Here is a 27894-nt window from a genome sequence, read left to right on the forward strand (position 1 = left end):
GAGAAGCTGTGCGAGTGGGTGTGGAGGTAGGTTGACAAGTGAACCGTGCTTTTGCCTCTATTTCTCGTGTGGCTCAGCTGGTAAATAATCCGCCTGCAGTGCGGGAGACCTAGGCTCGACCCCTGGGTTGGGAAGATCACCTGGAGAAGGGAAAGGCTGGCTACTCACTCCAGTATTCTGGGCTAGAGAATTCCATAGACCGTATAGTCCACGGGGTCACAGAGAGGCGGACAGGACTGAGAGAATTTCACTTCACTTATCCGTTAACAAACTGACCGATTACTTAGCACATTTCGGGAAGTTTAGCCTTAACGCCGTTCAGGAACTTAGTATTAACCCTCAGCATAAGTTAATAAAAGACAAAGGCAGTCGAGCAAGGCGTGCTCTTCAGGCAGAAGTGGAAACTCGCAGTGCGAACCAAAAGTTGAACCAACCCGCGGGCACTGATTTGAAGACTCTGAAAGACAAGTTTGGCTGTGAGACGCGCTTGCCTCCAAGGGGTGGGGCCGCAGCACCCAAGGCGGGGTTTCCTCCAGGCCCACGCCGCCTCCGCCTGCCACGTGACCCGCGGTGTTGTGGTCCGGCCCGCGTGGGTGGCGGGAGCGGCGGGAGGGCGGGGGCGAGGAGCGGCGCGTCACGTGACGGGGTTTAAATCTCCCGCAGCCGGAGCCGCGGGGGCGCCAGTGCCGCGAGTCGAGCGGGAGCAGAAGAGGCGCGGGAGGAGGGCCAGAGAGGCGGTTGAAAGATGGCGGACGAGGCGGCGCTCGCCCTTCAGCCCGGCGGCTCTCCCTCGGTAGTGGCGGCTGAGAGGGAGGCCCCGTCGCCGCCTGCTGGGGAGCCGCTCCGCAAGAGGCCGCGAAGAGACGGCCCCGGCGTCGGGCGGAGCCCGGGCGAGCCCGGTGGGACGGCCCCCGAGCGGGAACTGCCGGCGGCGGCCGGCAGTTGCCCGGCGGCGGCGGCGGCGCTGTGGCGGGAGGCCCAGGCGGCGGCGGCGGCCGGAGAAGAAGACAATGGGCCGGGCTTACAGGGCCTATCCCGGGAGGCGCCACCGGCCGACGACTTCTACGACGACGACGACGAGGGCGAGGAGGAGGAAGAGGCGGCGGCCGCTATTGGGTACCGAGGTGCGCAGGGCGCGAGCGGCCGGGACTGCGCATCCCCCCTCCTCCTCCCGGGGCCCCTCCTGGTGTCGGGTGGTGGAGTCTCGGGCGGGTTGGGGGCTCGGGCCTGTCTCTGCGGCTTCCCCCTGCCGGCCTGGGCCTTCTTCAGCCGCGCGCCTGCGGGGCTGAGGGCCGGGCTGCCGGAGCGGCCCGCGGACTCGCTCCCTCCTTTGCTCTCTACCACCCCCCCTTCCTCCCCGCGGCCCGCCCCAGCGGCCTCGCGTTTTGCGCAGCCGCGGGGCGGGCTACCCTAGCTGTCGGTTTTAAAATAAGTTTCTCTCCCCTCCTACTCCTTTCGTGTATTGCTTTTGTTAAATGTTCTTCGCTTCTCCGCCCCTCCCCGTCCCGCACACTTCAACCTGCAACTTTTTGACTGTCCCTTGCGCCAGCCTTTTGCCGTTGCCTTGGCAAACTGACACCTGCGAAATTTGTTGGGGTTTTTTGGAGGGCCTTTATTTTTAAACTTGTTTTGAATTTTAAAGAGCATAGTTGTTTATAAAGACATTGCCCTTCTGTGGTGCAATTAATAGTGGGCATAGGAGAGTAATAGTTTTTTAGACTACTTTGCCATGAATAGTGTTTTTCCTCTAACCGTCTTCTTTTAGTGGTTTTTACATTAACTGTCTTCGTGTGTGTATATGTAACCCTGAAACACGAATTGACATTTTTCTGACACGCTAAAATAGATGTGATAGTTGTGTGTCTCGTCATCCTTCAGTGTTTTCATAGTTTTTATCTAGACAGATGTGCCTATTATTTGTACCAATAAATCCAACCCGTGGACCATTTGACCATATGTAAAGATAACGTGTGCATTAGGGACTGGATTAGAAAAACGACACTGTTTTCAAGAAACATAGTTTAATAAGGGAAACGAATAATGCAAAGGTACCTTTGTCGATTTAGCGTTATATAAGAGAAGTGCAAGTTGCCATAGCTGTATTTGCATGACTTTTTGGGTAAATTTTTATTTGGTAAGTTTTATGAACCATTATTTGTGATCGATAAATTCAGTCAAGATTGCTACTTTTTGTGTTTTGATTAAGTAGACTTAATTTATTTCTAGATTTTGATGAAACTTAGCTTCTGAGCAGAATCCCTAAAGAGGATATACTGTTCCTGTGAACGGTGTGAGTTGATCCAGTAGACATTTTTTACACGGGCAGTATGAGTGAATGTTAAGTGCTTTATTCATTGGAAATTGTTGCATCACAATAATTATAGAGGTTTATAATTTTAAATGCTGATTGTTTCCACAACCTTGAGTTACCTTTGGTTTCTTTGGCAGATAACCTTCTGTTTGGTGATGAAATCATCACCAACGGTTTCCATTCGTGTGAAAGTGACGAAGATGATAGAGCCTCGCATGCGAGTTCTAGTGACTGGACTCCAAGACCTCGGATAGGTATGGTTTCACAGTTTAAGAGCTGTCTTTTCTCTGTATTTTATTTTTATGTCCACGAAAAATACATTTCTTTCTTCCCTTATTGTCTTGTGATGAGGTTCTTAGGTGTTTACTGATATTTAATGTCAGCTTGGTTTTAGGGATAGTCTAGTACTTTGTTCTGTTTTTGTTTGTTAAACAGCATGGGTCCATGGAAGCTGGCCTGTATTATTTCTCAAAAACCAGGTTCTCACACTTACGGTCCTTTCCACTTGTACCCTCCGTATGGACTGGTCATCCTCCAAAGTATCTTGCTTCCTCCTTCATATCCTTCTATAATTTTTCTTAACACTACTTGACAATTTCTGTATATAACTTTTATTGCTGGTTTCCTGTATTAGAATATAAAGTCCCATGGGGGCCAGGGATTTCTGACTGATTTGTATACTGTTTAGTCAGTGCCTGGAAAAGTTTGCCCTCAGTAAATATTAAGTATTTTGATGAAATGGGAAAGTATTTTGAAGTAGAGAATACTATGAGATTTTCATATCGAAGTAGTAACATGACCATCTCAAAATACTCTTTTTCTTAATGTGCTCTCATTTTTCCAGAAATGCCTTGACTATTTAAAGATAGTGATGATTAGTTTCTCTTTAGTGTTTATATTGACTGTATTTTTGGTTTTCTTAAGCTAGGAACTGATTAGGAAATTTAGGGCAAAGAATTATTAAAGCTCAGAACATTAGCATTGTACGTATCATTGCAGAGACTGGTTAAGATTAAATTGAAGATTATTACTGGGAAAATTTTAAAGACAGTAGTTAAGTATAGATTTCATTTTCTTTGTGTTTTTAATGATAAATAGTGTAGGCTTTCAGGATGGGTAAGATCTGTATTGATTTGCAGAACCCTTTTGTAAAACGTCTGTTGTATTTAAGTTATATTTTTTTAGGTTTTAACCAGAGAAATCTAATTCTAGTAGTAAATTCACTCGACTCGTGCACACGTTGTTGTTTAGTCACTAAGTTGCATCTGATTCCACCCCATGAACTGTAGCCAGCCAGGCTCCTCTGTCCCTGGGATTTCCCAGGTAATAATGCTGGATTGAGTTGCCATTTCCTTTTCCAGGGGATCTTCTCTACCCAGGGATTGAACTATGGCCTCCTGCATTTCAGGTGGATTCTTTACTGCTGAGCCACCAGGGAATCCCTTTAAAATACATACCTGGCATTTTATAGCTCACGGGACAGGATATATAGCGTTGGCTCTGAGTCTCAGCTCCTGATTTCATTGGGATATATTAGCTCTGAAGATGTTCTGAATGAAACACCTTTGCAGTGCATTTTTTTTACTTTACGAAACAGCCTTAAGGATTGCTAATTTACTACTTCAGAAGATAAATGAGATTTTGAACTACTTGGAGTGGATTGATCCAGTTCTTTTCCCTTTTAATATAGGTCCATATACTTTTGTTCAGCAACATCTCATGATTGGCACAGATCCTCGAACAATTCTTAAAGATTTACTACCAGAAACAATTCCTCCACCTGAATTGGATGATATGACACTGTGGCAGATTGTTATTAATATCCTTTCAGAACCACCAAAAAGGAAAAAAAGAAAAGATATTAATACAATTGAAGATGCTGTGAAATTACTGCAAGAGTGCAAAAAAATAATAGTTCTAACTGGAGCTGGGGTATGTAAGATGGATGAGAATACTAGTACAAGGGGGAGGGTATGTATTTTCAGCCTTGTCCAAGTCAGAAACACATTTCTGGTATAGAATTTATTCTTACATGATAATGGGCATTTGTGTTTGGAAACTGCTAAAAAGTGAGTGCAGCAGCAGTTACCAAATTGGTTCAGAATTTTTTAAACTTCTTAGTAACCTTAAAAAAGATGCCCTTCTATCTATTGACACAGGAGGTAAGTGGGATTAAGGTAAGATTTTTACCTGCTTTATTATACCACAACTCCTAAAGGACATGCAGGGAATTCTGCTTGCGTTACAGTGTCAGGGCCTAATGATAAAAATTGGTTATTTGCTCAGCCTTCATGGAGAAACCAGGAACCTATATGTACGTATATTGGCAAGTAGAGAACTTAGTGTTGGAAAGGTAAGATTCCTCCCTCTCCTCCTTTTTTTTTTTCCAGTTACATAGAAGTTTTTTTAAAGGGGAGATAGGGCACCATAAACAGAAGTGGAGTACAGATAGCAGATTAAAAAAAAAAACAACACCATGATTGACTTACAAAGGATTATTCCCCTAATGTACAGTTAGCTTCAATTGATTGAAAATAACAATAATACAATAGAAAAAAGGCAAAGACTATAGACAAACAAGATGGTTTGCAAATAACCCTAAAAGAGGCTCAATGTCAGTACTCAGTGAATGCAAATTAAGTAATAGTGAGTTTTCACTTTTTACCCATCAGCTTACTAAATTTTAAATGTTGATAACACACACTGTTACAGAGTGTGGAGCACTGTAAACATTCTTATACATCGTCTCTCCTCCATTTTAAATTAAGATGATGTGATTGTGGTGGCTTGACATTTTCCATCTGCCCAACTTTCCGTCTCAATTAACTAGTTACTTAGGCTATTTCATATTTTGTGTTGAATACAGAATATATTACATGGTAGTGACAGTTTTTAGAATAAATTTAGAATAAAGTTGAGTCCTGTTTTCTGACCTGTTGAGTTCAGGGAGAGTGTTATTTAACATTAGATGATTGTGACAAATAGGTATGTTTTGCTTCCCCAATGTGACTTAGACGTTTGTTTTTTCCCAAACATGGACCAAATGGAGTAAATGCAGACAAAATTGTGAAATGGATAACTTCTGAAATCCCAGTTTGAAATTGTCAAGGTTTATTTGTAGAAAAAGCACAGAATCTAAATTTGTTCTTCACAATTAAAAATTGCAATATTGTACAGCATAGTTTTTTAAGGAAAATTAAGAAATTTAGTGTTCCTGAAGTAATAGAAGCCTGATTTGGAGGAGGGATTTTTTTTTTGGAAATACTTGACTGATAGAAACTCTTGTCCGCTTTCTAGTTAAAATAATTTGAAGTGGTTTACTTCTTTCCCAGTCAAGTTGGAATTGCTTTAATTTGTTGGTTAAATGCTTATAAAGGTTTAAAGTTAGCCTGACTTAAAATTCCTTACCCCCTTATGAATGGAATATGTGGTGGACTTAATTACACTGGTTTTCTGAGTATTTTATTTCTATTAGAAATTAAACTAAGACAGTATCTCTATTCCCCAAAAGTTTCAAACTAAAAATATTTTTCAGCTCTTCCCTAATTGTGTGATAAGAGGACTAGTAATTCTTAAGGTAGCAGTAGATGGTTTAATTGTACAAATCATGCCATGCGTATTTCAGGTTTCTGTTTCTTGTGGAATACCTGACTTCAGGTCAAGAGACGGTATTTATGCTCGCCTTGCAGTAGACTTTCCAGACCTTCCAGATCCTCAAGCAATGTTTGATATTGAATATTTCAGAAAAGATCCAAGACCATTCTTCAAGTTTGCAAAGGTACTACAAACTTTTCTAGCTGTTTCTTTGTCCTTCTGTCATGAAAAATTATTTTGAATGGCTGTCTAGTAAATTGAGTACTAGTACTGTGGTGGAGTAAAATCACTGAAATAAAATCATTGTAGTCAGAAATCCCTTCTTCCCCATAGGCACTATCATTTGCTTTTCTTCATTTTATGATTGTGCGTATTTTCAAAGAAGAGGCTATTTTGTATTTTTCCAGTTTGCACTTCATTTTACCTTGTCCAGACTTTTTTTAGAGGTTAGTAGATCATATAAAAGTAACATCACTGTTTTGATATTGAATGAATCACAAAGATTATAACATCTGCTCAGTATGTTTTATAGTATGAGGAGATAAGCCTGTGATCGGGGTGGAGAAGGTTCTTAGATTGCGTTTTAGTCAGGGTTGATTCTGCTCTAGAGTATGTAGAGCTGCTCTGTCCAGTTCCGAAGCCATTTGCCATGTGGGGCTATTGAGTACCTAAGTGTACTGTACTGAGATGTTATGTTAACAAGTGTGGAAGACATACCAAGTTTTGGAAACCTAGTATGAAAAACATACAAAATATAAATTATATATAATGATTATATGTGTAAATAACAATACTTTGGTATTGGGTTATAAATTGTGAAAATTTCACATTGTTAATGTGGTTACTAGAAAATCTGAATTGTGTACATGATTCAGATGTTTTTATTTGGCAATTCTGGAGTTTAAAGTTTGACATAACAGTCATCCCTTGGTATCTGAGGTGGGGATTGGTTTAAGAGTCCCTCAGATACCAAAATCTGAGGATGCTTAAGTCCCTTATATACAATGGTATTTGCATACAGTCTGTGTACATCCTCACTGTATACTTTATTTAAGCATTTCACCTCTCTCTTTTTGGGGGGTGGGGCTACACTGGATCTTCATTGCTGCTCAAGGGCTTTCTGTAGTTGTGCCGAACAGGGACTACTCTGTGGCGCGCAGGCTTCTCATCGCTGCTCTTGTTGCAGGGCACAGGCTCTAGGGTGTGTTAGCTTCAGTAGTTGCCCCTCATGGGTTTAGTTGCCCCAGCCGCATGTGGGATCTTCCTGGACCGGGGATAGAATCCATGTCCCCTGCATTGGCAGGTGGACTCTTAGCCACTGGACCCCACCAAGGAAGCCCCTGTCCCTGTATACTTAACCTTCACAGATACTGTGAGCTTTTTTGTTTTTACAAATTTGAGGCATAATGGCAATCCTACATCAAGCAAATCTGTAGGTGCCATTTTTCCAACTGCATTTGCTCACCTATGTCTGTGTCACACTTTGGTAATTCACAGTATTTCAAACTTTTTCATTATTTGTTTTTATGATCTGGGATCAGTGATCTTTGTTATTACCGAGGATGTAGTGATGGTTAGCATTCTTTTTAGCAATAAAATGTTTTAAATTAAGGAATGTACATTTTTTTGAGACATAATGCTATTGCACACTTAATGAATTACAGCATAGTATAAACATAACATTCTGTGAGTGGGGAAACAAAAAAAATTCATTTAACTGACTTGATTGGGATATTTGCTTTTTTGCTGTGGTCTGAAACCAAACTCATGGTGTCTCTGAGGTATGCTTGCATGATGTTAATAGTTGCTGGTGCAGTAAATTCAAAATTTGGTAAATTGTTATTGCTAAACTTCAGTATACTTGAAAGGGTCTTTTGTATCACTGATTATTTTTTAATGGGCATAGAAATGAAATGGAATTGAATTTTAATTAAAGGATGACCTCAACTACTTTCAAATCATGGGGTCTGTTTATATAACTATAGGAAAACCTCCGCCAATTTAGAATACATGTATTAGCTTAAATTGATGGACTATCTTAAATAATTTTGTTTTGTGCAAGTGTGCTTATAAACAGGAATTAGAATAAAATGGGGATATTACATTGGAATATTTTAGAAAACGATTTACTTGCTAAAACTGAAAACTGAATTTGAATTTGCAGGCTACTAAGAGAAATTTGAATCTTGCCAATAATCAACTTGAAACTTAGAAAACTTTTGAACTTCATATATCAGCAGTGATGATGGTCTATCCTTTAGAATAGACTGCTGGTTCACAGTGAACTGAGCAAATAATGTAAAGTTAGTTTCTGTTTGTTCTTCTTTGTTACAAGAATGTGAATTTGTGAAGATATTACCGTTTTTTATATACTGGTGCTAGGGGTACTGTTGCAAGACTTTGAAGACCAGTGAAATAGCAGTTACTTGGTTTCTTGAATTGGACTTAGGACACTGGCTCTGGTTATCAGAAATTAACACTTCTTTTCTGGCCTCACTGTGTGGCCTTTGGGATCTTAGTTCCCTGACAAGGGATGGAACTCATGCCTCCTGCAGTCTGCTGTGGGAGTGCAGAGTCCTAACCACCAGACCCCAGGGGAATTGCATAGGAATTAACACTTGAAGAAAGCCATCAAGTAACTAGAAATTACTTTGATCTTGTATCTGAGTATAAGAGCTTGATTTACTGGTGCATTTATTTAATGCTCACAAGATTTTTGCTGTAAATTCTGTGTTCTAAGAGGAAACAACATGCCCAGACTAACTTTCCAGCTTTTTCAAAATTCTGTCACTTAAGTGTATATTAAATTGCCTAGTAAAGGTAGTAATCTCACATTTGGGGAAAATATGATAACTGAGAATACAAAGAGCAAGGTGAGAAAGATTGTAACCTTTGTTGTCTAATGTACATAATGAGTATTCAGTTTTAGCTTAAAGTGGTTTTAGTAAAATATTCTTGTTTGGTGCTTTGACAGGGACTTGAACCTCAGATTAAAAATCTGATGCTCTACCAGCTGAGCTATCCAGGCAATTTAAACTGGCTTTGATGTATAAGAATCTACAGAAGCAATTAAATATTACTCTTACAAAGACAGGTTATAAAAATGCACATAATAGAAATCTGACAGGGCAAAAGAGAAAATAAGATCTGAATTGGAGCAAAAATACTGCTGTGCTGTGCTCAGTTGCTGAGTCATATCCATCTCTCGTCAGCCCATGGACTGTAGCCCACCAGGCCCCTCTGTCCGTGAGATTTCCCAGGCAAGAATACTGGAGTGGGTTGCCATTTCCTACTACAGGGGATCTTCCCCATCCAGGAATCAAACCTGTGTCTCCTGCATTGGCAGATTGTTTACCACTGAGCCACCTGGGAAGCCCAGAGTAAAAATGGCAGTGTTAATTTGGTACAGTATACAGATTTTATGGTGGTTGGGAGAAGAAAAAGTTGGTAGAGGCAGCATGTTTCACTTCTCTGAAAGTTGGAGCTAAACAAATGAATTAATCTTTATAACTGCTAGTCATACAAGATTGTTGTTCAGTTCTTACACTAAAAACTACCAAAAGGAAAGCATCTAGTTGCTGAAGTACCGCTTAAAATAAATGGTAATAGGTAAGAGAGACTGAGTTAATTTGAGTCTAAAAATGAATAATTAGGAAAAAGCTGAAGGACAAATAAGAAAGGACAAAGAATGAAGGATAGTGTTCAGAAATTAAGAATGGGGAGGATATGTAAATCTTGTATTATTTTACTAGATTCCAAAAAGAATACATGAGTAAAATACTCAGAATCTAACATTTTCTACCAGTTTCTATACTAGGCAGAAAGTTTAAAAAGATACAGGAAGCTTGGGGCTGGTGCACTGGGATGACCCAGAGGGATGGTATAGGGAGGGAAGTGGGAGGGGGGTTCAGGATTGGGAACATGAGTACACCCGTGGCGGATTCATGTTGATGTATGGCAAAACCAATAGAATATTGTAAAGTAATCAGCCTCTAATTAAATTAAAAAAAATAATAAAAATAATAAAATAATAATAAAAAATAAAAAGATGGTTACTTTGCTAGTTGTGAGAGAAAATGAATTTAAGTTGATGTGTAGTTGATTTAAAATGGGTTTCAGGTGTGCAGCACAGTGATTCAGTTGTGTATCACTTTTTTTTTTTCAGATTATTTACGTTATAGGTTGTTATGAGTATAGTTCCCTGTGCTGTACAGTAGGTCTTCATAGGCTACCTATTTTTTATTTATTTATTTATGGCTGTCCTGGGTTTTGTTGCTGCACGAGGGCTTTCTCTAGTTGGAGCAGGCAGGGGCTACTCTTCCATTGTGGCTTCTCCTGCTGCAGAGCACAGCTCTGTAGAGCACGCAGGCTTCAGTGGTTGTGGCTCGCAGGCTCTGGAGCACTGGTTCAGTAGTTGTGGCTCACAGGCTTAGTTGTTCCACAACATGTGGGCTCTTCCCAGACCAGGGATCAAACCCGTGCCCTCTGCATTGGCGGGCAGATTGTTAACAGTGGACCGTCAGGGAAGTCCTGGTTATCTATTTTATATATAGGAGTGAGTATATGTTAATCCCAAACTCCTAATTTATAACCTGTTTCCCCTTTGGTAACCATAAGTTTGTTTTCTGTATCTTTGTATCTATTTCTGTTTAGTAAGTAAGTTAATTTGTTATTTTTATTTTTTAAAAGAAGTGATGTTTGATATTTGTCTATGTCTGGGTTACTTCATTTTAGTATGATAATCTCTGGATCCATCCATTTTGGTGCAAACGGCATTATTTCATTCTTTTTTATGGCTAAATAGTACTCCATTGTATGTATTTACCACATCTTTATCAGTCATCTGTTGATGGACAGGTCATTTCTGTGTCTTGGGTGTTGTAAATAGTGCTGCAGAACATTGGGGTTGCACGTATCTGTTTGAATTACAGTTTTCTCTGGATAGCCCAGGAGTGGGTTGTAGGATCATATGTCATCTCTCTTTTAGGTTTTTAAGGAACCTCCATAGTGCTTGTACCAATTTACACCAACAGTGTAGGGGGGTTCCTTGTGAAAGAAAATGAATTTAATAATAAAGCCATGAAAACAGGAAATATTGTGAATTTAGACCTTTTTGGAAGGAAAGTTTCTCTAGATGTATCAAGCCGTTGATTGTATGTAGTGGAGAAGAAACAAATTTCCTCTAGACTGGGACCACTCCAAGTAATGGGAGAGGTGTGTGAAAGAGGTTACTGGTTCATTGGAGCAGTTTCTCAACCTGTTGACGGTTTGGGATGGGTAATTCTTTGCAGCGAGTGCTGTGCGCTGCAGGACATTGAGCAACAACCAGTGGCCTCTTCCTATCAAACACCATTAGCACCCTCTCGTCAGTGTGGACGATGAAAAGTGTGTGCAGGTGTTCCAGGTGTCTCCTGCAGAATGGCTCCCTGTTTGAGCCACTAGTGTATCAACAGTGTGCCTAGCTGTGGCACCACTTTGAATTCTTCTATAGGAGAACAATTTAGGCCAACATTAAAGCTATATACTCTTGTTCTGAACCATTGTCTTCTTGCATAAGGGCTTAAATTGATAATGAGTTGTGGCCATGGTTCTCAGGAGTCCATGAAAAACAATCCTCCTATATGAGTGGCAGTTATAAAGATTAATTCATTTATCAGGTGCTGATAAATATGAGTGATTTTTATTCAGAGTCAGTGAAGGTGAAACTGAGGTTGTATAAAATAACTTTTTTTTTTTAAAGGACTATGTTCAAAGATATAGTTGCTGTCCCATATTGAATACAGTGAATGTTCTTTCCCCTAAAGGGATAAAATTCAAGGAAAGGAGAGGAATACATACGAACTTCCAAAAATGTATATTTATTCAGTAAATTGTCACTTAATTGATAGGTACAAACATACCAGATTAAGTAGTTACAAGGTTAAGGAATCTTAAAACCAGCTCATTTGTAGTATTTTCCGTTCAGTAAACTTTCTGTCAGATACTTGAATACTTCATAACAATCACAGTGTTAGGTGGTTCATCATAGGTTCCATCTATTGTAACTCATCTGGCAAGTGTTCATTTTGGACGTTTCCTGCTTTCTGCTACTAAAAATGTATTGCTCTGATTGTCCTTTTTGATATGTTTCTGATGTTCTAAATTTCCTGAAAGCAAAATTGCTAATGGTTATGGGTGAATAAAATGTACTCCCATCAGAAGTGTATTGGAAAGCTAAATTAGCATGCCCATGCTCTTTCCCCCACAGAAAAAGCCTCCCATGATACATTAGTATTGTTGGTTTGTTTTTTTTAGAATATCTGTGTGTTGTGTGTATGGTTTGAAAAGATTGAAACTGTAGAAAACATTTTAGTTGGCCTCTCCCTTCAGTTTTCCTGTCTCATCTTTCTTAAAGGTTACCATGGTAAAATGTTTAACTGGTTTCCTTCTAGGAAAAAAAAAAAGAGTAAACCTGTTTGTGTGTGTGTGTAGGGGGGAGAAATATTATTAAGTTTCTAATAATACTTTAAAAATGACTACCAACAAAATCACACTCTTCTCTCTATATTGCTTTTTTCTCCACTTAATATTCTTGGAAATAGTTTCATAATGGCTCTTAAATGTACCTCATTTTAAAGAAAAGGCTGCATAGTATTGTTTCATAGTTAGACCACAGTATAATCATCTGTTAATGGCTATCGAGAGTTTTTAAGGCAGTTAAGTTCTTTTTTTGTTATTAATACTAGCATGGATGACTGCTTCTTACTACTTGCCATGTGTGTATCTTTGAATCGCCTGTTGTTCTTAGTAATTTTTTTTTCATTGAGATTGTTTTCTTCGTACTGATTTGTGAGAACTTTTTTTTTTTTTTTGCAATGCAGAGCTTGTGGGATCTTGGTTCCCTGACCAGGGATTGAACCTGGGCCATAGCAGTAAAAGTTGTGTGCAGGCCTAAACACTGGACTGCCAGGAAATTCCCAAGAACGTGTACTTTTTAAAAATTACTTATTTTTGGTCGCACTGGGTCATTGTTGCTTTCTACAGACTTTCTGTAGTTGCAGCAAGTAGGGGCTACTCTTCATTCCAGTGCTCTGGCTTCTCGTTACAGTGGCTTCTCTGGTTGGCAGAGCGCACGCTCTAGATACGTTGGCTTCAGTACTTGCGGCGCACAGGCTCAGTAGTTGTGGTACACGGGCTTAGTTGCTCTGTGCCATTTGAAATCTTCCTGTTGTAGGGATTGAACCCATGTGCCTTGCATTAGCAACCAGATTCTTATCCACGGTGCCCTCAGGAAAGTCCTGAGAACATATATTCTTGAAGTGTTGGTGGGTGATTAGAATTCGTCTCCAGTAATCCCATGTGGGATGTGCAATGTGAAAAATGCTTAACTAGATTAGTCTCAGTAGACTGATTTGCAATACCTCATAGAAATGGTACTTCACCTGAAGGAAAAACGGGGAACGTGAAGTTGAGGGATCAGAAATTGCATAGTGGTTAAGAGCTGCACTTTGGCATCAAAACTGGGTTTGAATGATAGTTCTGCTACTTACTGGCTTTTGTGACTTTTGGTGTTACCTCTGTGCTTTGGTTTTCTCACCTGCAAGATGGGGATATACATGTCTAGAAAGGAGGATCAACAGATCTTTTCTGTACAGGTCCTGGTAGTAAAGGTAATCTGCCTTGTGACCACATGGGAACTCGGTCATACTGTGTTCTTTTCCTTTACAGTCCTTGGAAATGTAAAAATCCAGTCCTCAGCCCAGTCTGCAGCATTATTATAAAGGGCTCTTGTTATACCTGGGACATACATTAAGTATTAATGAATAGCTTCACTAATTGAAATTCTCTTATGTTATGTTAGTACAGGGGCCAGCAAACTACAGCCTTAGTCCAGATGTGGCCCCACTGCCTGTTTATTTACAACTATGAGCTAAAACTTTTAAATGGATATGAAAAAAAATAAAAAGAATAATACTTTACATCATGTGAACATTATATGAAATTCTAATATCAGTGACTATAAATAAAGTTTCACTGGAACACAGCCATGCTCATTCATTGACACGTTGCCGGTGGCTGCTTAAGTACTACAGTGGAAGACTTGAATGGTTGTAATACGGACCATAAAGACAAGAGACCACATGGCCTGCAAAACCTTAAGTACTTGCTACCTGGTATCCCAGTGTGGAAAAAGTTGAGGAAGCGAGCTTTTTAATGGGGAAAAAAGTACATTTGTCAGGTGACTGATTTACAAGTTTTTGACTAGGAAAGATACTGAGTAGTCTATGATTTTGTGGAATGAGTGAAACAAGACTAGGGATTATGAAGATTTTTCATTACAGTGGTTAGTTGGTTTCACTTACTTTTTGGGACTTTTAAATTTTTAGAAAATTTAAATTCTAGTTTCTTAACAACTCTTCCTACTGCTTATTGAAATAGTGGCATCTCAAACTTTGGTGAGTCCTTCTAGTTTCGAGGGGCTGCAGTTAACACCCCTGCCTTTGACTGGATTCTCATTCCTATTGGTAGAAATTGTGAGAAGCAAACAAGCAGAGGGCATCTCTGGAGAAAAACCATTATTCCTACATGAAAACTCACTATGGCAAAAAAGTTGGTTGCTAGTGGCCAATTACTGGATTGTTTGCACATTTCTAGACATAGCTTATAAAAGCAGCTTGTCATTTTAATAGCATTTCAAGCATTTGGTCCCAGCTCTGCTTCCAGTCTATTGTAAATGGATTCCTATGGCAATAACAGTGGTCCAACCCACATGACTGGTTCCTAAATAGGACTTAAGGAGGTTGAGATTTAGGATGGCCTGTCTTGCTTAGAACAGATCTGGAATGTCACAATTCCAACAGGAAGAATTAATCTGTATTTTATCTGAAAATTGTATCTCCTGCCAGCCAATTAGGGTTTTTTTTTTTAATTTTTTTTTTTGGTCTGTGTTGGATCTTCATTGCTGCATGTAGGCTTTCTCTAATTGTGGCCAGCGGAGGCTCCTCTTTATGGTGCCTCTCACTGGTGGCTTCTCTTGTTTAGGAGCACAAACTCTTGGGTGCGTGGGCCTCAGTCGTTGGGGCATGTGAGCTCAGAAGTTGCGGCTCTCGTACTTCTAGAGCACTGGCTCCGTAGTTGCTGTGCATGGGCTTAGTTGCCACAGGAAATCTGGGATCTTCCTGGACCAGGGATTGAACCCATGTCTTCTACATTGGCAGGTGGATTCTTTACCACTGAGCCACCAGAGAAGCGCTCGATTGGATTTTTAACAAATTTTCCTTGTTAAGGGGTTGGGAGCTTAGAAAATTTAAATTCTAGTTTCTTAACAACTTTTCATACTATCTATTGAAATAGTGGCATCTCAAACTTTGGTGAGTCCTTATTTAGGGGTAGTTCTGTTAAAAAAGTCCTGTCAGAGTAAATTTTTCCCATTATTTCAGATTATATCCCTTAGTTGGAATGCAGTACTTAAATCTAGTGATTGAGACATGGTCCACTGCATATTTGGAAGAAAATAGACAAAGTTTCAAATAACCATTAAACGTAAGCTTACAAAATAAACCCTTCATAAATTATTCCAAACTACAGGAATTGATTAGTAAATCTAAGTACTAAATTACCCCTGAATTGTTAGTGGGTTGGACATGAAGGGAAACTGAAGTACAGAGCTGAATCTAGTATCCCACAAATTTTTGTTGTTGTTTTAATAATTCTATTTTAATAAATTCTTTCATGAAAAGTCTACACGGTCACCACAGATAAGTCACTGCAGAAGCTTTACTCCTTTTTGCCAACACCAGTATTGGCCTCTGCAGTCTCCCTGACTTTCTTCATTCTGTTCTAGCCTTCCTTTCGCTGTCTTCTTGACGTGTTTTTCTCCTCCTCCAGGCCATGTCTTGCAAGCCTGTGTTTGGACTTATTCTTACTCCCATAATCCCAGGAATTGAAAATCATGCCAAAGCCATTTGTCTTGCCACCACCAAAATGGGTTCTGAATCCAAATACAAGGGTGCCATCTGGTATGGTTTTGTACATTTTGGCTAGTTTTTTTTTTTTTCCTTCTGAATTTCTGTCTTGGGTACTATTTCCTACCCATGGTGAAGGTCAGCGATGACCATTTGTTTCCACTGAAGTAATCAGTTGGTCCTAAACTTTCTACTCTGGATAGTTACTGTGTCGTTCATCATCTTCAAGCAGTCAGGGAGGAGAAGAGCTAGTGTCTCACAGGATTTTGTCCTTAATCCTTCCCTTTTAAAAAGGGTGGCCAATAAGGCACGTGAAACTTCCTTCTGTGGGATGGAGTCCTGGTACTCTTGCTGCTGCTCAGCCTTGCTCTGAAGGTAGGCAGCCATTTGTTCTTGTACTGCTGGCTTGCTATTAGCACTTTCCTGACTACTGTTCTATCTGTTGCCTAGAATATTGTATTCGTTAAAAAAAATTCTAACAGTTATTTCCAGAGGGGAGATTTATAAGGTGCTGGTATTAGGACAAAGCAATCTGATGAGAAAACAGTGGTTAAGAGAGCACAACAACCTAGTTGTCCAAACAAAATGTGATGTTTTTTATAAACATTCGCTTTAATAAACTCTTCACTTGTTACTTCTTTCTATATGCATTGTCTTTCTTGAATTGCAGAGTTGTTCATGATCTTAATGATAAAAATTTGGGAGGCAGAATTATTGGGTTTTGTGTATGTCACATTTTCAGCAGCATATGGTCATGTATGTGATAGACCTTATAATGAGATTTATAATGAGACATGCCTATTATTTTCACCTAAAGGGTATCTTGGTAGGCAGTTTTTTTAACTTGAAATATTTAGTAGATTAAAAGTTAAAAGTCATGTAGAATCTTTACTATTAAACGCTTTTGCATAATGTCAGAATTGAAGACTCCAACCCCCTTCCCAGTTTTATAGCTTGTTTCTATCCTTCCTGACTTGTTTAAGAAGTATCTGTGCTTTGCATATAATTCCCATTTTTGCTTCTTTACAAAACAACAAAACCAAAATTACACACATTGGTGACTAACTTGACTTTTTTCACATGTCATGGGCCATCTTGCAGGTCACTCCCTCATTCATTTTAAATGGCTGCACAATCCACTATTATGGATGTACCATGTTTCTACAGCCAGTCCTCTGTTGGTGGACATGTGGTTGTATCTAGTTTTTTGCTAGCACTTTAATAGGTTAGAGGCTGTAATGAATGGTAAGGAAGTAGGTAGAAGTACTACTTCGATGAAAAAAATAGAGAAGAAACTTCCTTTGCCATAGTCACTTACTAAATGAAATTTAATAAAAACACTGTCAAAAGTTGAGAGGACCGAAATTGATACTTTTTTTCTGATCTTTTTGCCATGTGTATATCTGAATTCTTTGTTTTTAAAGAAGAAACAGCATTGAAGCATTATTTGGGGGGAAAAACACACACACAAAATCCAGCACCTCAGCATTCATGAGCAACTCTGTACTATACCAGTATGTGCCTGTGCAGTGGAAGGAAAACAATTTTGGTAAGGAATTAAAACTTTAGCTTTAAACTTCCAACAGGTTGATATTTATAATGAATGATGAATCAGAAATTTTAAATATTATGTTGACAGTGCCTTTTTTAGTTTTAAAAAAAAAAGTCACCATATCTTTGGTATTTTTTATTTCAATATAAACTTTTCCCCTTTTCCTTTACAAAAAAAAAAATCTGAATTTGCAGCCAACAAAAATTAGATATATACTAAGGTATGTATTTCTTCTGACTTTTATTAAAATATCAACATTTATAAGAGATGTTTGCAGGTCAATTTTATCCTTTGCGAGAGGCCATGTTCACTAATTGCTGAGTTTTATTTGTATTATAGCAACAATCCTTTCGTGTGTGTTGCATCCATCTAGATGCTTTGAGATTGTCGTGTGTTGTTTTCTAATTATCATTAGTAGTTTTGTTGTTGTTGTTAAACCTAAACCTGTGACATTTATTAACACTTAATGTTTTTTCTGCTTTTTGCATTATCTAGGAAATATATCCTGGACAATTCCAACCATCTCTTTGTCACAAATTCATAGCCTTGTCTGATAAGGAAGGAAAACTACTTCGCAACTATACTCAGAACATAGATACACTGGAGCAGGTTGCAGGAATCCAAAAGATAATTCAGTGTCATGGTTAGTAAACTTCAGAATTGCTTTTCCCATTATATTAGTTTTGTAGGAAAAATTAGGATTAGTAAGTAGGCTGTCATTTAGGAATGGAGATTAAGCCTTATTATTTAATCATGTTACCTGATCAAGTGTAGATAAGGAAGGTAGACTGCAAAAATATGAAACCTGAAATACTGGCCTCAACTCTTTAATTGTATCAAATGTCAGATGTTAATTTGGATTTCAAAAGATGTAGCAGTTGTGTACACTCAAGTTTCAAATAGTGTGCTTGGTCCTGTGTGACCCTGTGCAACCCTGTGGCTTGTAGCCCACCAGGCTCCTGTGTCCGTGGGATTTTTTCAGGCAAGTATGCTGGAGTGGGTTGTCACCTCCTCCAGAGGATCTTCCTAACCTAGAGATCAAACCCACATGTCCTGCATTGCAGGTGGATTCTTTACCCACTGAGCCATCAGGGAAGCCTATTACATTCTTTTAAATAACATTTTTTATTACAAAAGTGATATTCGCTATGGATGAAAAAAACATGGCGTCTTGAGGAAATCAAAAGAACTGCTGATTAGGTCAGATGTACAGGATTCAGAAATTTGAAGACTTTAAAACAAGTTTGAATAGACTTTTATTGTATCTAAACTGTTTCTGAAACAAAACTGTTAAGCTAATACAATTGTAACCTTCCAAATTTGCAGTTTTAGTGCTGGAGGAGTTAGTATTATTTTATTAAAAGAGTAGCTTTAGGAAAGGTCATTATATCAACATGTCTTTTGTGGAACCTCTTGAAATTTCTAAAGTCTCCAGCTTTTCTAGTATCATATTTAATTATAACTTATTTAAGAAATGGAAATATTTAACAAAGCGTGTATTTGTTGGTTGTTTTTAGGTTCCTTTGCAACAGCATCTTGCCTGATTTGTAAATATAAAGTTGACTGTGAAGCTGTACGAGGAGATATTTTTAATCAGGTAATTTATCACCCATATCTTAAGATTTGTGCTTGTCTCTGATCTGTTTCCTTTGCCTCAATTGTTTTTTTTCCTCCCCCTGAAAGTATTTATGTGGTACAGAAACATCCATGACTATGGGGGATTACAGAGGAGTACCCAAAAACCTTTCATTACCTTAAGTTGAAAACTTCGCTTTATAATCTTTTTTAAAAAGTATTTATTTGACTGCGCCAGGTCTTAGTTGTGGGTCTTTGTGCAGGATCTTTGTTGCAGCATGTGGGATTTAGTTCCCTGGACAGAGGCGGAACCCGGGCCCCTGTGGTGGGAGGGCAGAGTCTTAGCCACTGGACCATCCAAGAAGTCCCCATAATCTCTCTTGAATGATGAAATTGACTTCCTAAACATTACAAAATATTTCATGTATGCTCATTGCCAAAAAAATTTTAAGAAGATAATAGCAGAGCATAAAAACCATCCAGAAATAAAACTCAATGTGCTTAGCTGTATATAAAATCATATAATTATGAGAAGATAGCATATTAGAATGGAATTGTATTTTACAAACTTACTACTTTTTAAAACTTGGTTTTGGCTGCGTGCAGACCTTGTCTAGGTGCAGTGAGCGGGGCTGCTTTTGTGGTGTGCGGCGTCTCACTGTGGTGGCTCTCTCCTCGCGCGGCTGTGTGGCAGGTTCAGCAGTGGTGGTACATGTGCTTAGTTGCCCCACAGCATGTGATCCTCCTGGACCAGGGGTCAAACCTGTGTTCTCTGCATTGGCAGGTGGATTCTTAACCACCTGACCACCAGGCAGTCCCAAACTTTTATTTTTTTTTTTAAGGTTAAGACTCATGTACATGTATACACATTGCTTTTTCTTCTTAATTCTCTTTAATGTCAAATGTGGGTCTATACAGATATTAGCAGCAGATAATAGCACAATTGTATTTCATTGCTAGTGAAATAAGTGGGGGGGTCATTTATAGTTGATGTTTAGGTTTTATCCAGTTTTCTCTGCTATTTATCCAGTTTTTCTGTTTTCTTTAATAAATTTGAAATGATTTCTTGCTAAGTGTGGAAATGTTGACTATTCTAACTTGGACTTGGCATTCTCTTTCCCTCCTCAACCAAAACCTGGAACACCTAGGTGGTTCCTCGATGTCCTAGATGCCCAGCTGATGAACCGCTTGCTATCATGAAACCAGAGATTGTCTTTTTTGGTGAAAATTTACCAGAACAGTTTCATAGAGCCATGAAGTATGACAAAGATGAAGTTGATCTTCTCATTGTTATTGGATCTTCCCTGAAAGTAAGACCAGTAGCACTAATTCCAAGTAAGTTGGTAATGATTGTTAAAGAACCATTTCTATGTATTTTGCCATGGGTTGTGGGTATGTAGAGTATACCCCAGTGATTTGTTTTTCGTTTAAGAGTGGTGACATATTCTTGTTCATGAAGATTGATTAATCTGAAATTTCAGTGGGAATAGAGGGTTTTCAAAACAGAAGTAATAACAGAGGGAAACAGTTCAATGTAACTTTTCGATGGGATGTGTTTTTAATGCAGAAGGAGTTAGCATCAACTAATTTACATATACATGGGAAACATGAAAAATAATCTATTTTAATCTAAATTTGAGCCTGTTGCTAATGTTTCACATTCTAGTAAGTTCAGATGTATAGCTTGATATTGTGTAAGTACTCATGTAAGATAGAATTTTGGGACTCAAAGATTGTTTTAGTAAGAATAACAGTCATAAGCATTATATGTAGATCAGCTCTAACAAAAAGGGTGTTCATGTGTATAAAAATGCTCTAATACAACTGAATTCCCTGTTACTCTCAGGAATATTTCTTTAACCCATGCTCCTATACTACATTTTTTTCTCCCTCTAGTGAGCAAGGAAGGGGGAGGAAGATAGAGGGGCTTGAATTATTGCATCACTTGTGCCATAAAAGTGAGGAAAGGGGCAGAGGAGAGAATATCAAACCCTTAACAAGAGAATTAGACCTTCACACCAGCAAATAGGCCGCTAAACTGCTGCTTTAATAGAAATTATTCAGGTAGATTATAGGATAATTTGTAACTAAAAAGAAAATGTCTAAGCTTAGTTTTGTTTTTTTCTATTTAAACACAGAGCAGAGAACTTCTGACAAGCTTTCTGTGGGGTAGTATAATGTGTTTGTGATGTTAAGCAAAAGTGGAGAGTAGACACTATATCAGAAGCCATTTAAGTAGAGAAAACTCTCACCTACTAAGAGCCAAGAACTTTGCATATTAAGTCACTTAAACCTCACTGCAATCTTGTGGAGCAGTAGTTACCCTATTATGCAGACAAGGAAACTGAACACAGAATGTAAAAGTTTGAGGCAAGAGGTAATCAAGTGATAGAAGACATTTTGCTGTTCATTTATTGACTTAATAGTGTGATGGTATATAATAGCTTGATTAGAGTTGCGTCTTTTTTTGGCATTGGGGAGCGTTAAGATTTTCTTTTGGCTTGCAGGAACTCATTTCCTGACCAGGGATAGGACCCTGGCCATGGCAGTGAAAGCAGAGGGTCCTAACCACTGAACTTGCCAGGAAATTCCCTGTTAAGATTTAACATACTGTGTGTGTTTTGGTTTTATAAGTGCACCTCCCTTCTTTTTTCTAATTCTTATTTTTTCACCCTAATCTTAGGTTCCATACCCCATGAAGTGCCTCAGATATTAATTAATAGGGAACCTTTGCCTCATCTGCATTTTGATGTAGAGCTTCTTGGAGACTGTGACGTAATTATTAATGAACTGTGTCATAGGTTAGGTGGTGAATATGCCAAACTTTGCTGTAACCCTGTGAAGCTTTCAGAAATTACTGAAAAACCTCCTCGAATACAAAAAGAGTTGGCACATTTGTCAGAATTGCCACCCACACCCCTCAATATTTCAGAAGGCTCAAGTTCACCAGAAGGAACTTCACCACCAGATTCTTCAGTGATTGTCACTCTTTTAGACCAAGAAACAAAGAGTAACGATGATCCAGATGTGTCTGAATCAAAAGACCGTGTCACAGAAAAATCACAGGAAGTACAGACTTCTGCTAGGACCATTGAAAGTGTTAATGAACAGTTGGGGGAGAGTCCAGATTTGAAGAATGCTGTCTCCAATTCTGGTGAGAAAAATGAAAGAACTTCAGTTGCTGAAACAGTGAGAAAATGCTGGCCAGCTAGACTTGCAAAGGAGCAGATTAGTAAACGCCTTGATGGTAAGAAAGGCTGTTGGGCCATTTTGAGGGTATAACTATTATTTTTTTTTTGTATTTAATTGGAGGTTAATTACTTTCCAATATTGTAGTGGAAATATTTTTGACATACATTCACATGAATCAGCCATGGGTGTACATGTGTTCCCCATCCTGAACCCTCCTCCCACCTCCCTCCCCATCTCATCCCTCAGGGTCATCCCAGTGCACTGGCCCTGAGCACCCTGTCTCATGCATCGAACCTGGACTGGCAATCTGTTTCACATAATATACATGCTTCAGTGCTATTCTCTCACATCATCTGACCATCGCCTTCGCCCAGAATCCAAAAGTCTGTTCTTTACATGAATCTCTTGTGGTCTCATGTATAGGGTCATCATTACCATCTTTCTAAATTCCATATATATACGTTATATTGTATTGGTGTTTTTCTTTCTGACTGACTTCACTCTGTACGATAGGCTCCAGTTTCAACGGAATATTTGCAGGAAGTGAGCAATTTTGGCAAGCTAGTTAGTATAAACTTCATGCAGCTAAATTTTAATACTTGATTGTGTTTAGAGAAACTGAATCTGAGATTTTAAGCTAGAAAAAGATAAAACAGTATCTCAATAGTATGGGGAAGAAATGGTGTCCGACAGTGTGCTCTGTACTTTGAGTTTCTCTAGGGAGTGAGAAGTTAGGCATTTAATTGGGGACTACTGAGTGCTCTGCTGTTTTCTGCTAAGAGCTCTAGACGGTGAAAATCACAAGATTTGGGTGTTTACTGAGGGTCAATGACTTGACATATTTTCTGATTTCAGTATCTGATTTCAGTTAGGCAGGAAACTATTCCTTCTCAGGTACAGGTTAGGAAAACAAGGACCACAGAGGTTAAATACCCTGTCCAAGGAAACAACTAGAGTGAAGAAGAGCCAGGTAGATTCCAGGTTCTGTTAGCCTGTTGCTGTTTCAGATCTAGGAAAACATCTGGTTCTTCTCCACTATCAGAAATAGCATCTGCTCTGTTTTGACTCATGAAAAGTCCTTACCAATTTGTATTAATATGGGTGAAATCACTTTCTACCTTTTAAAACCACTTGTGCACAAGTATTAACCTATGGTGAAAAACCCTAATTAAGACGGAAAATTGTGCTGTTAGATGCAATAATCTTGTACTGCTTAAAACACTCTCACTCACCATACATGGGGAAAACTGGCAAGAAATTTTAGACAAATGTATTACGTGTTCTAATCATTTGCCATAAATAAGTTTTAGTTCAGTTGAATAAGCCTTTGGGTATTTCCAAACTAGGACTGCACCAAGTTCTGCAAACACCCATTCAAGCAACTGATATTTGGGTATAATTACAAAAATGGGTGAATGGGGAAAAAATAGGTGAGAATTTTAAAAGGTAGATGCTACTTAGTGGGCACTAAGTTATAGAAGGCTTAACTGTAAGTTGGTAAAGTCTTCCATGGGGAAGACACTAGAAAAAGCATAGAATACTTAGGCTTGTCAATGTGGCAAAAGTCAGAAGTAGAAAAATTGCTGTTGATTTAGTCAGATAAGTCTCTGTCGTATAGAGTCTGCTTGTGTGTTAGTCCTTTGTGTCTTGACTTGTTTTTGACCCCATGGACTGTAGCCTGCCAGGCCCCTCTGCCCATTGGATTCTCCAGGCAGGAATACTGGAGTGAGTTGCCATTTCCTTCTTCAAAGTCTGCTTAGGCACTCACAATATTCTTTGGCTCTTTTTTGACAGATGGGTCAAATGTATAAAACTCTGCCCCAGAAAATTGGTATACCTTGGTTTTATTCTGCTAATTTAGACCTTTAAAGATACAGGCTTCAGAATTCGACTGCATTGTCAGATCTACCTTTCATAGCATTGTGAGCATTTGAAAAGATAACCGATGTAAAGAATGTAAAACTTAACATTTTTAACTGTTTAAACCAAACAACTGGAGTTTACTCATTTACTTTGCCACCATTTGTAGTGAGGTCAGGGCTGAAAAGGAGGAAGTTGGAGCATATAAGAACTAAAATGTGAATATCTTAAAGGTAAGATTGCCAGTAGGACAAAAACAGGTACAGGGTACTTGGACTGAGAAATAGATTGTGCAGTTCTTCAGGGGGCCAGAGCAGAATGAACTGGTTTTTAATAAACCCGTAAAAGGGCAGAACAGCCATGCGCTGGGACCCCTTAGAAGACTGGCTCCTAGGATGTGATTCAGAGCAGATGGTCCTGTTATAATCACTAGATGTGTCTGCCAGCAGCTAGAATGCAGGTACTCAACTCCCTTCTCCAATCACTGACACACATTGTGGTTTTCATGCTGCAAAACATGGGTTATTCCAGAGTGAGAACTGGATCAAGACGGGGTCTTAAAAAAGCTTGGAAGTCATTTTGAAGAGAAACTTAAGTATATATTACTCCAGATGAACTATGTAGTAGTCAGCTTTTGTGAATCAGTCTGGGCTCTTAAGAGCCTTGACCAGGGAGAGAGTCACTCTGGCTTAGGGGACAGAGGGGAAGGCTCCTCACCATGAGAGGTCAAATCTTATACTGCAAATGCTAATTTGGGAGGGCTTTGCAAAAGAAAGCTTAACAGTGCTTCTCATCCTTTAACATGATAGGACTCATAGAAAAATAGCTTCTGATTCAGAGGGTGGGTGGTGGCTGGATACTTCGTCTCACCAAATCTCAAAGGAGTTGGTTAAGCCTAGTTGAACATGGCTCTCTAAAATTTTTTCATACTCACCTCATAGGGTTTGAAAATTACTTCATACCCAGATGAGGAAATTGAGGCACAGAGATAACACTCCCAATTTGCAAAGTTTATGAGTGGCAGAACTAAGATTTCTACTCAGGACTGAGTGCCTCTATAGCTTATTGTTGAGAAACTCTATATAATAATAGCCTCTAGTAGTGATACTCAGGTAAAAGGTTGGAACCTATGCTTATCCAAACACCACAATCATACTAAGTCTTAGAAAACTGGAAATAACCCATTTCTCTATTTCTGTATTTCAGATAATCAGTATCTGTTTTTACCACCAAACCGTTACATTTTCCATGGCGCTGAGGTATATTCAGACTCTGAAGATGATGTCTTATCCTCTAGTTCTTGCGGCAGTAACAGTGATAGTGGAACGTGCCAGAGTCCAAGTTTAGAAGAACCCATGGAGGATGAAAGTGAGAATGAAGAATTTTACAATGGTTTGGAAGATGATGCTGATATTAATGAGAGAGCCGGAGGAACTGTATTTGAAGCTGATGGAGGTGATCAAGAGGCAAGCAATGAAGCTATATCTGTGAAACAGGAAGCAACATGCATTAACTATCCATCAAACAAATCATAATATAGTAATTGTCCAGGTACAGAAACTGTTCCACCAGCATTAGAATCTTTAGCATGTCAAATTGAATGTTTACTTGTGAACTCAATAGAGCAAGGAAACCAGAAAGGTATAATATTTATAGACTGGTAAAACAGATTTCCCCTCAATGGGTAATTTTTAACTTCCCTATTTCTGTGCTTATACACTCAAACACTAACTTTTTTTTTTTTTTTTAAACAAAGGTACGTAAGTATCTTTAGTCAGCTATTGGACTAGACTTTCTGTTAAAGGTTCATTTGTATGATACATCGACATGTATATATAATTGTTTTTGCCTAGTGAGTTTCAACATTTCAGAGTCTTCAAAAAGCCATTGGAATGTTAAATTAAAGGGAACAGCTTATCTAGACCAAAGAATGGTATTTTCACACTTTTCGTTTTAACATTGAATGGTTTGAAATCCTCAAATCTGTTCTGCTAAACGTTTGATTCTTTATTAGCACAATTACCTATTTTTAAACACTGGCATTTTCCAAAACTTGTGGCAGCTAACTTTTTAAAAATCTCATGACATGCAATGTGAGAAGGAAGTCAATGATATGTGGGAGAGCACTCAGTTGTTTTTGCTTTTTTAAAATGAAACTTGGTGCTAACAGTTTCAAATGAAGATGGCTTTTGTACTTCCTGTGGACATGTGGTAATGTCTATATTCGCTCATAAAACTAACTTAAAAAATAAATGCTTTGGAAATGTTTCAGTTGCTTTAGATTTAAGAATATTTGCCATTGTTGTTTAAACACCTATCACTGTGGTAGAGCTTGCATTGATCCTTTCCACAAGTATTAAACTGCCAATGTCAATCTGCAAAGCCTTTATGATCAATAATAATGGTACTTCAACTGGGGAGAGTGTAATATTTTGGACTGTTGCCTTTTTTGCGCATTCATGAGAGCAACAGACCCCGATTACGGTTCCAAAGCCAGTAAGTACATGTTTCCTGTTGGGAGGACTTGGTGTAAGAAACACCAAACATACTAGCCTAGTATTACGGAGATGAACGTGATGTAACTTGTAATAGCAGAATAGTTAATGAAACTAGTTCCTATAATGTCTTTATTTAAAAGCTTAGCCTGCCTTAAAACTAGAGAACAACTTTTCAGCTGCAGAAGCTTCTAGCCTTTCAACAAAAGTTCATACTTTATAAAATTGCACAGTAACGATTTATTTCCCAGACCTTTCCCCAACATTGCTTTCAAAAAGTATTTTTATGTTGCTTTAGTATTTATTACAGTTTAACAAGAAGGGTTTGAAAAACAGCTGTTCTTAAGCTTAAAATATCCAGCTAGGACCATTACTGCCAGAGGAAAAAATTTTATTGAATGGCCATTTCCCTACCTAAAAGATGTTTCAATCTGAATTTATTTGACTACACTAAAGAATGCAGTATAATATTTAGTTTTCCATTTGCATGATCTGTGTTTGTGCTATAGATGGTATTTTAAATTGAAAAATTTGTTTTAAATTATTTTTACAGTGAAGACTGTTTTCAGCTCTTTTTATATTGTACATAGTCTTTTATGTAATCTACTGGCATATGTTTTGTAGACTGTTTAATGACTGGATATCTTCCTCAAACTTTTGAAATACAAAACCAGTGTTTTATACTTGTACACTGTTTTAAAAGTCTATTAAAATTGTCATTTGACTTTTTTTCTGTTAGCTTACATTGTTTAAAAAAATTGTGCCGCTTTTGTACACTTTGAGGGCTATTAGATGCTACATTTTCTTTCAGTTTATATATAACAGTTAGTACCGAAAGTGCTGGTTGTAGTAACTGGTACATCACCAAAATGTTTGAACTGTTCTAGACCAGGAGCCTTCCCCCCTCATTAACCCTGCCTAAGAATAACTGGGAAGGGGTGAAGGCAAAAGGAAGAGGAGGCAGCAGAGGATGAGATCTGAGCAAGCTCCAGGGGATACTGGAGGACAGAGAGGAGCTTGGCATGCTGAAATCCATGGGGTTGCAGAGTTGGATATGACTTAGTGACTAAAAGAATAATTTTTGACATGAAACACTTGACAAAGGACCAGGACTTTGGGATTAGGGAGATGAGGGAATGGTGGAACTGTAGCAAACTCAAGACCAAAAGGAGTGGACAAAAAGTGACTTGATCATATTTGGTATGAACTTTATTAGGCTGACCCAGAAATCGAGTATTCAGGAGGACAGAAACGTGCCCCTTTACAAAGATGTAATGAATAAATGTGGCAATTTCCTGCCTTCAGGTCTCTTGAAGGGAACTAAACAATCCAAAAAACTCTCTGCCCCTGTATATCTTGTTTGCACTAGAA

General features: G+C 38.7%; 1 protein-coding gene and 1 pseudogene across 2 annotated transcripts; one reads left to right on the plus strand and one right to left on the minus strand.

Annotated features, from left to right (window-relative positions):
- The first annotated feature begins 657 nt into the window (after positions 1 to 657).
- Positions 658 to 27252, plus strand: SIRT1 (sirtuin 1). 2 transcript variants are annotated; one of them, XM_055590814.1, is made up of 9 exons: positions 658 to 1124; positions 2449 to 2565; positions 4002 to 4243; positions 5937 to 6089; positions 17897 to 18044; positions 18919 to 18998; positions 20125 to 20311; positions 21660 to 22223; positions 25235 to 27252. In XM_055590814.1, the coding sequence occupies exons 1-9, from the start codon at positions 746 to 748 to the stop codon at positions 25561 to 25563; spliced, it is 2199 nt and encodes a 732-aa protein (XP_055446789.1). In that variant the 5' UTR covers positions 658 to 745; the 3' UTR covers positions 25564 to 27252. The 2 variants fall into 2 exon arrangements, with proteins under 2 accessions (XP_055446789.1, XP_055446798.1); XM_055590823.1 differs by lacking the exons at positions 658 to 1124; positions 2449 to 2565; positions 4002 to 4243 and adding an exon at positions 17274 to 17398 and having other exon boundaries at positions 5969 to 6089.
- Positions 15571 to 16068, minus strand: LOC129659456 (40S ribosomal protein S24-like; annotated as a pseudogene).
- Positions 27253 to 27894: the final 642 nt, after the last annotated feature.

The sequence above is a fragment of the Bubalus kerabau genome, chromosome 1, assembly GCF_029407905.1.
Source record: "Bubalus kerabau isolate K-KA32 ecotype Philippines breed swamp buffalo chromosome 1, PCC_UOA_SB_1v2, whole genome shotgun sequence".
Taxonomy (NCBI): Eukaryota; Metazoa; Chordata; class Mammalia; order Artiodactyla; family Bovidae; genus Bubalus; species Bubalus kerabau.

What these genes read in the sequence shown, in the direction of transcription:
- SIRT1 (XM_055590814.1), top strand. Translation starts at nt 746, where the DNA reads ATGGCGGACGAGGCGGCGCTCGCCCTTCAGCCCGGCGGCTCTCCCTCG. An exon ending in GGCCGCTATTGGGTACCGAG is followed by an intron (nt 1,125 to 2,448) that starts GTGCGCAGGGCG and finishes TTTCTTTGGCAG; the next exon opens with ATAACCTTCTGTTTGGTGAT. An exon ending in CATTCTTCAAGTTTGCAAAG is followed by an intron (nt 6,090 to 17,896) that starts GTACTACAAACT and finishes TGCATTATCTAG; the next exon opens with GAAATATATCCTGGACAATT.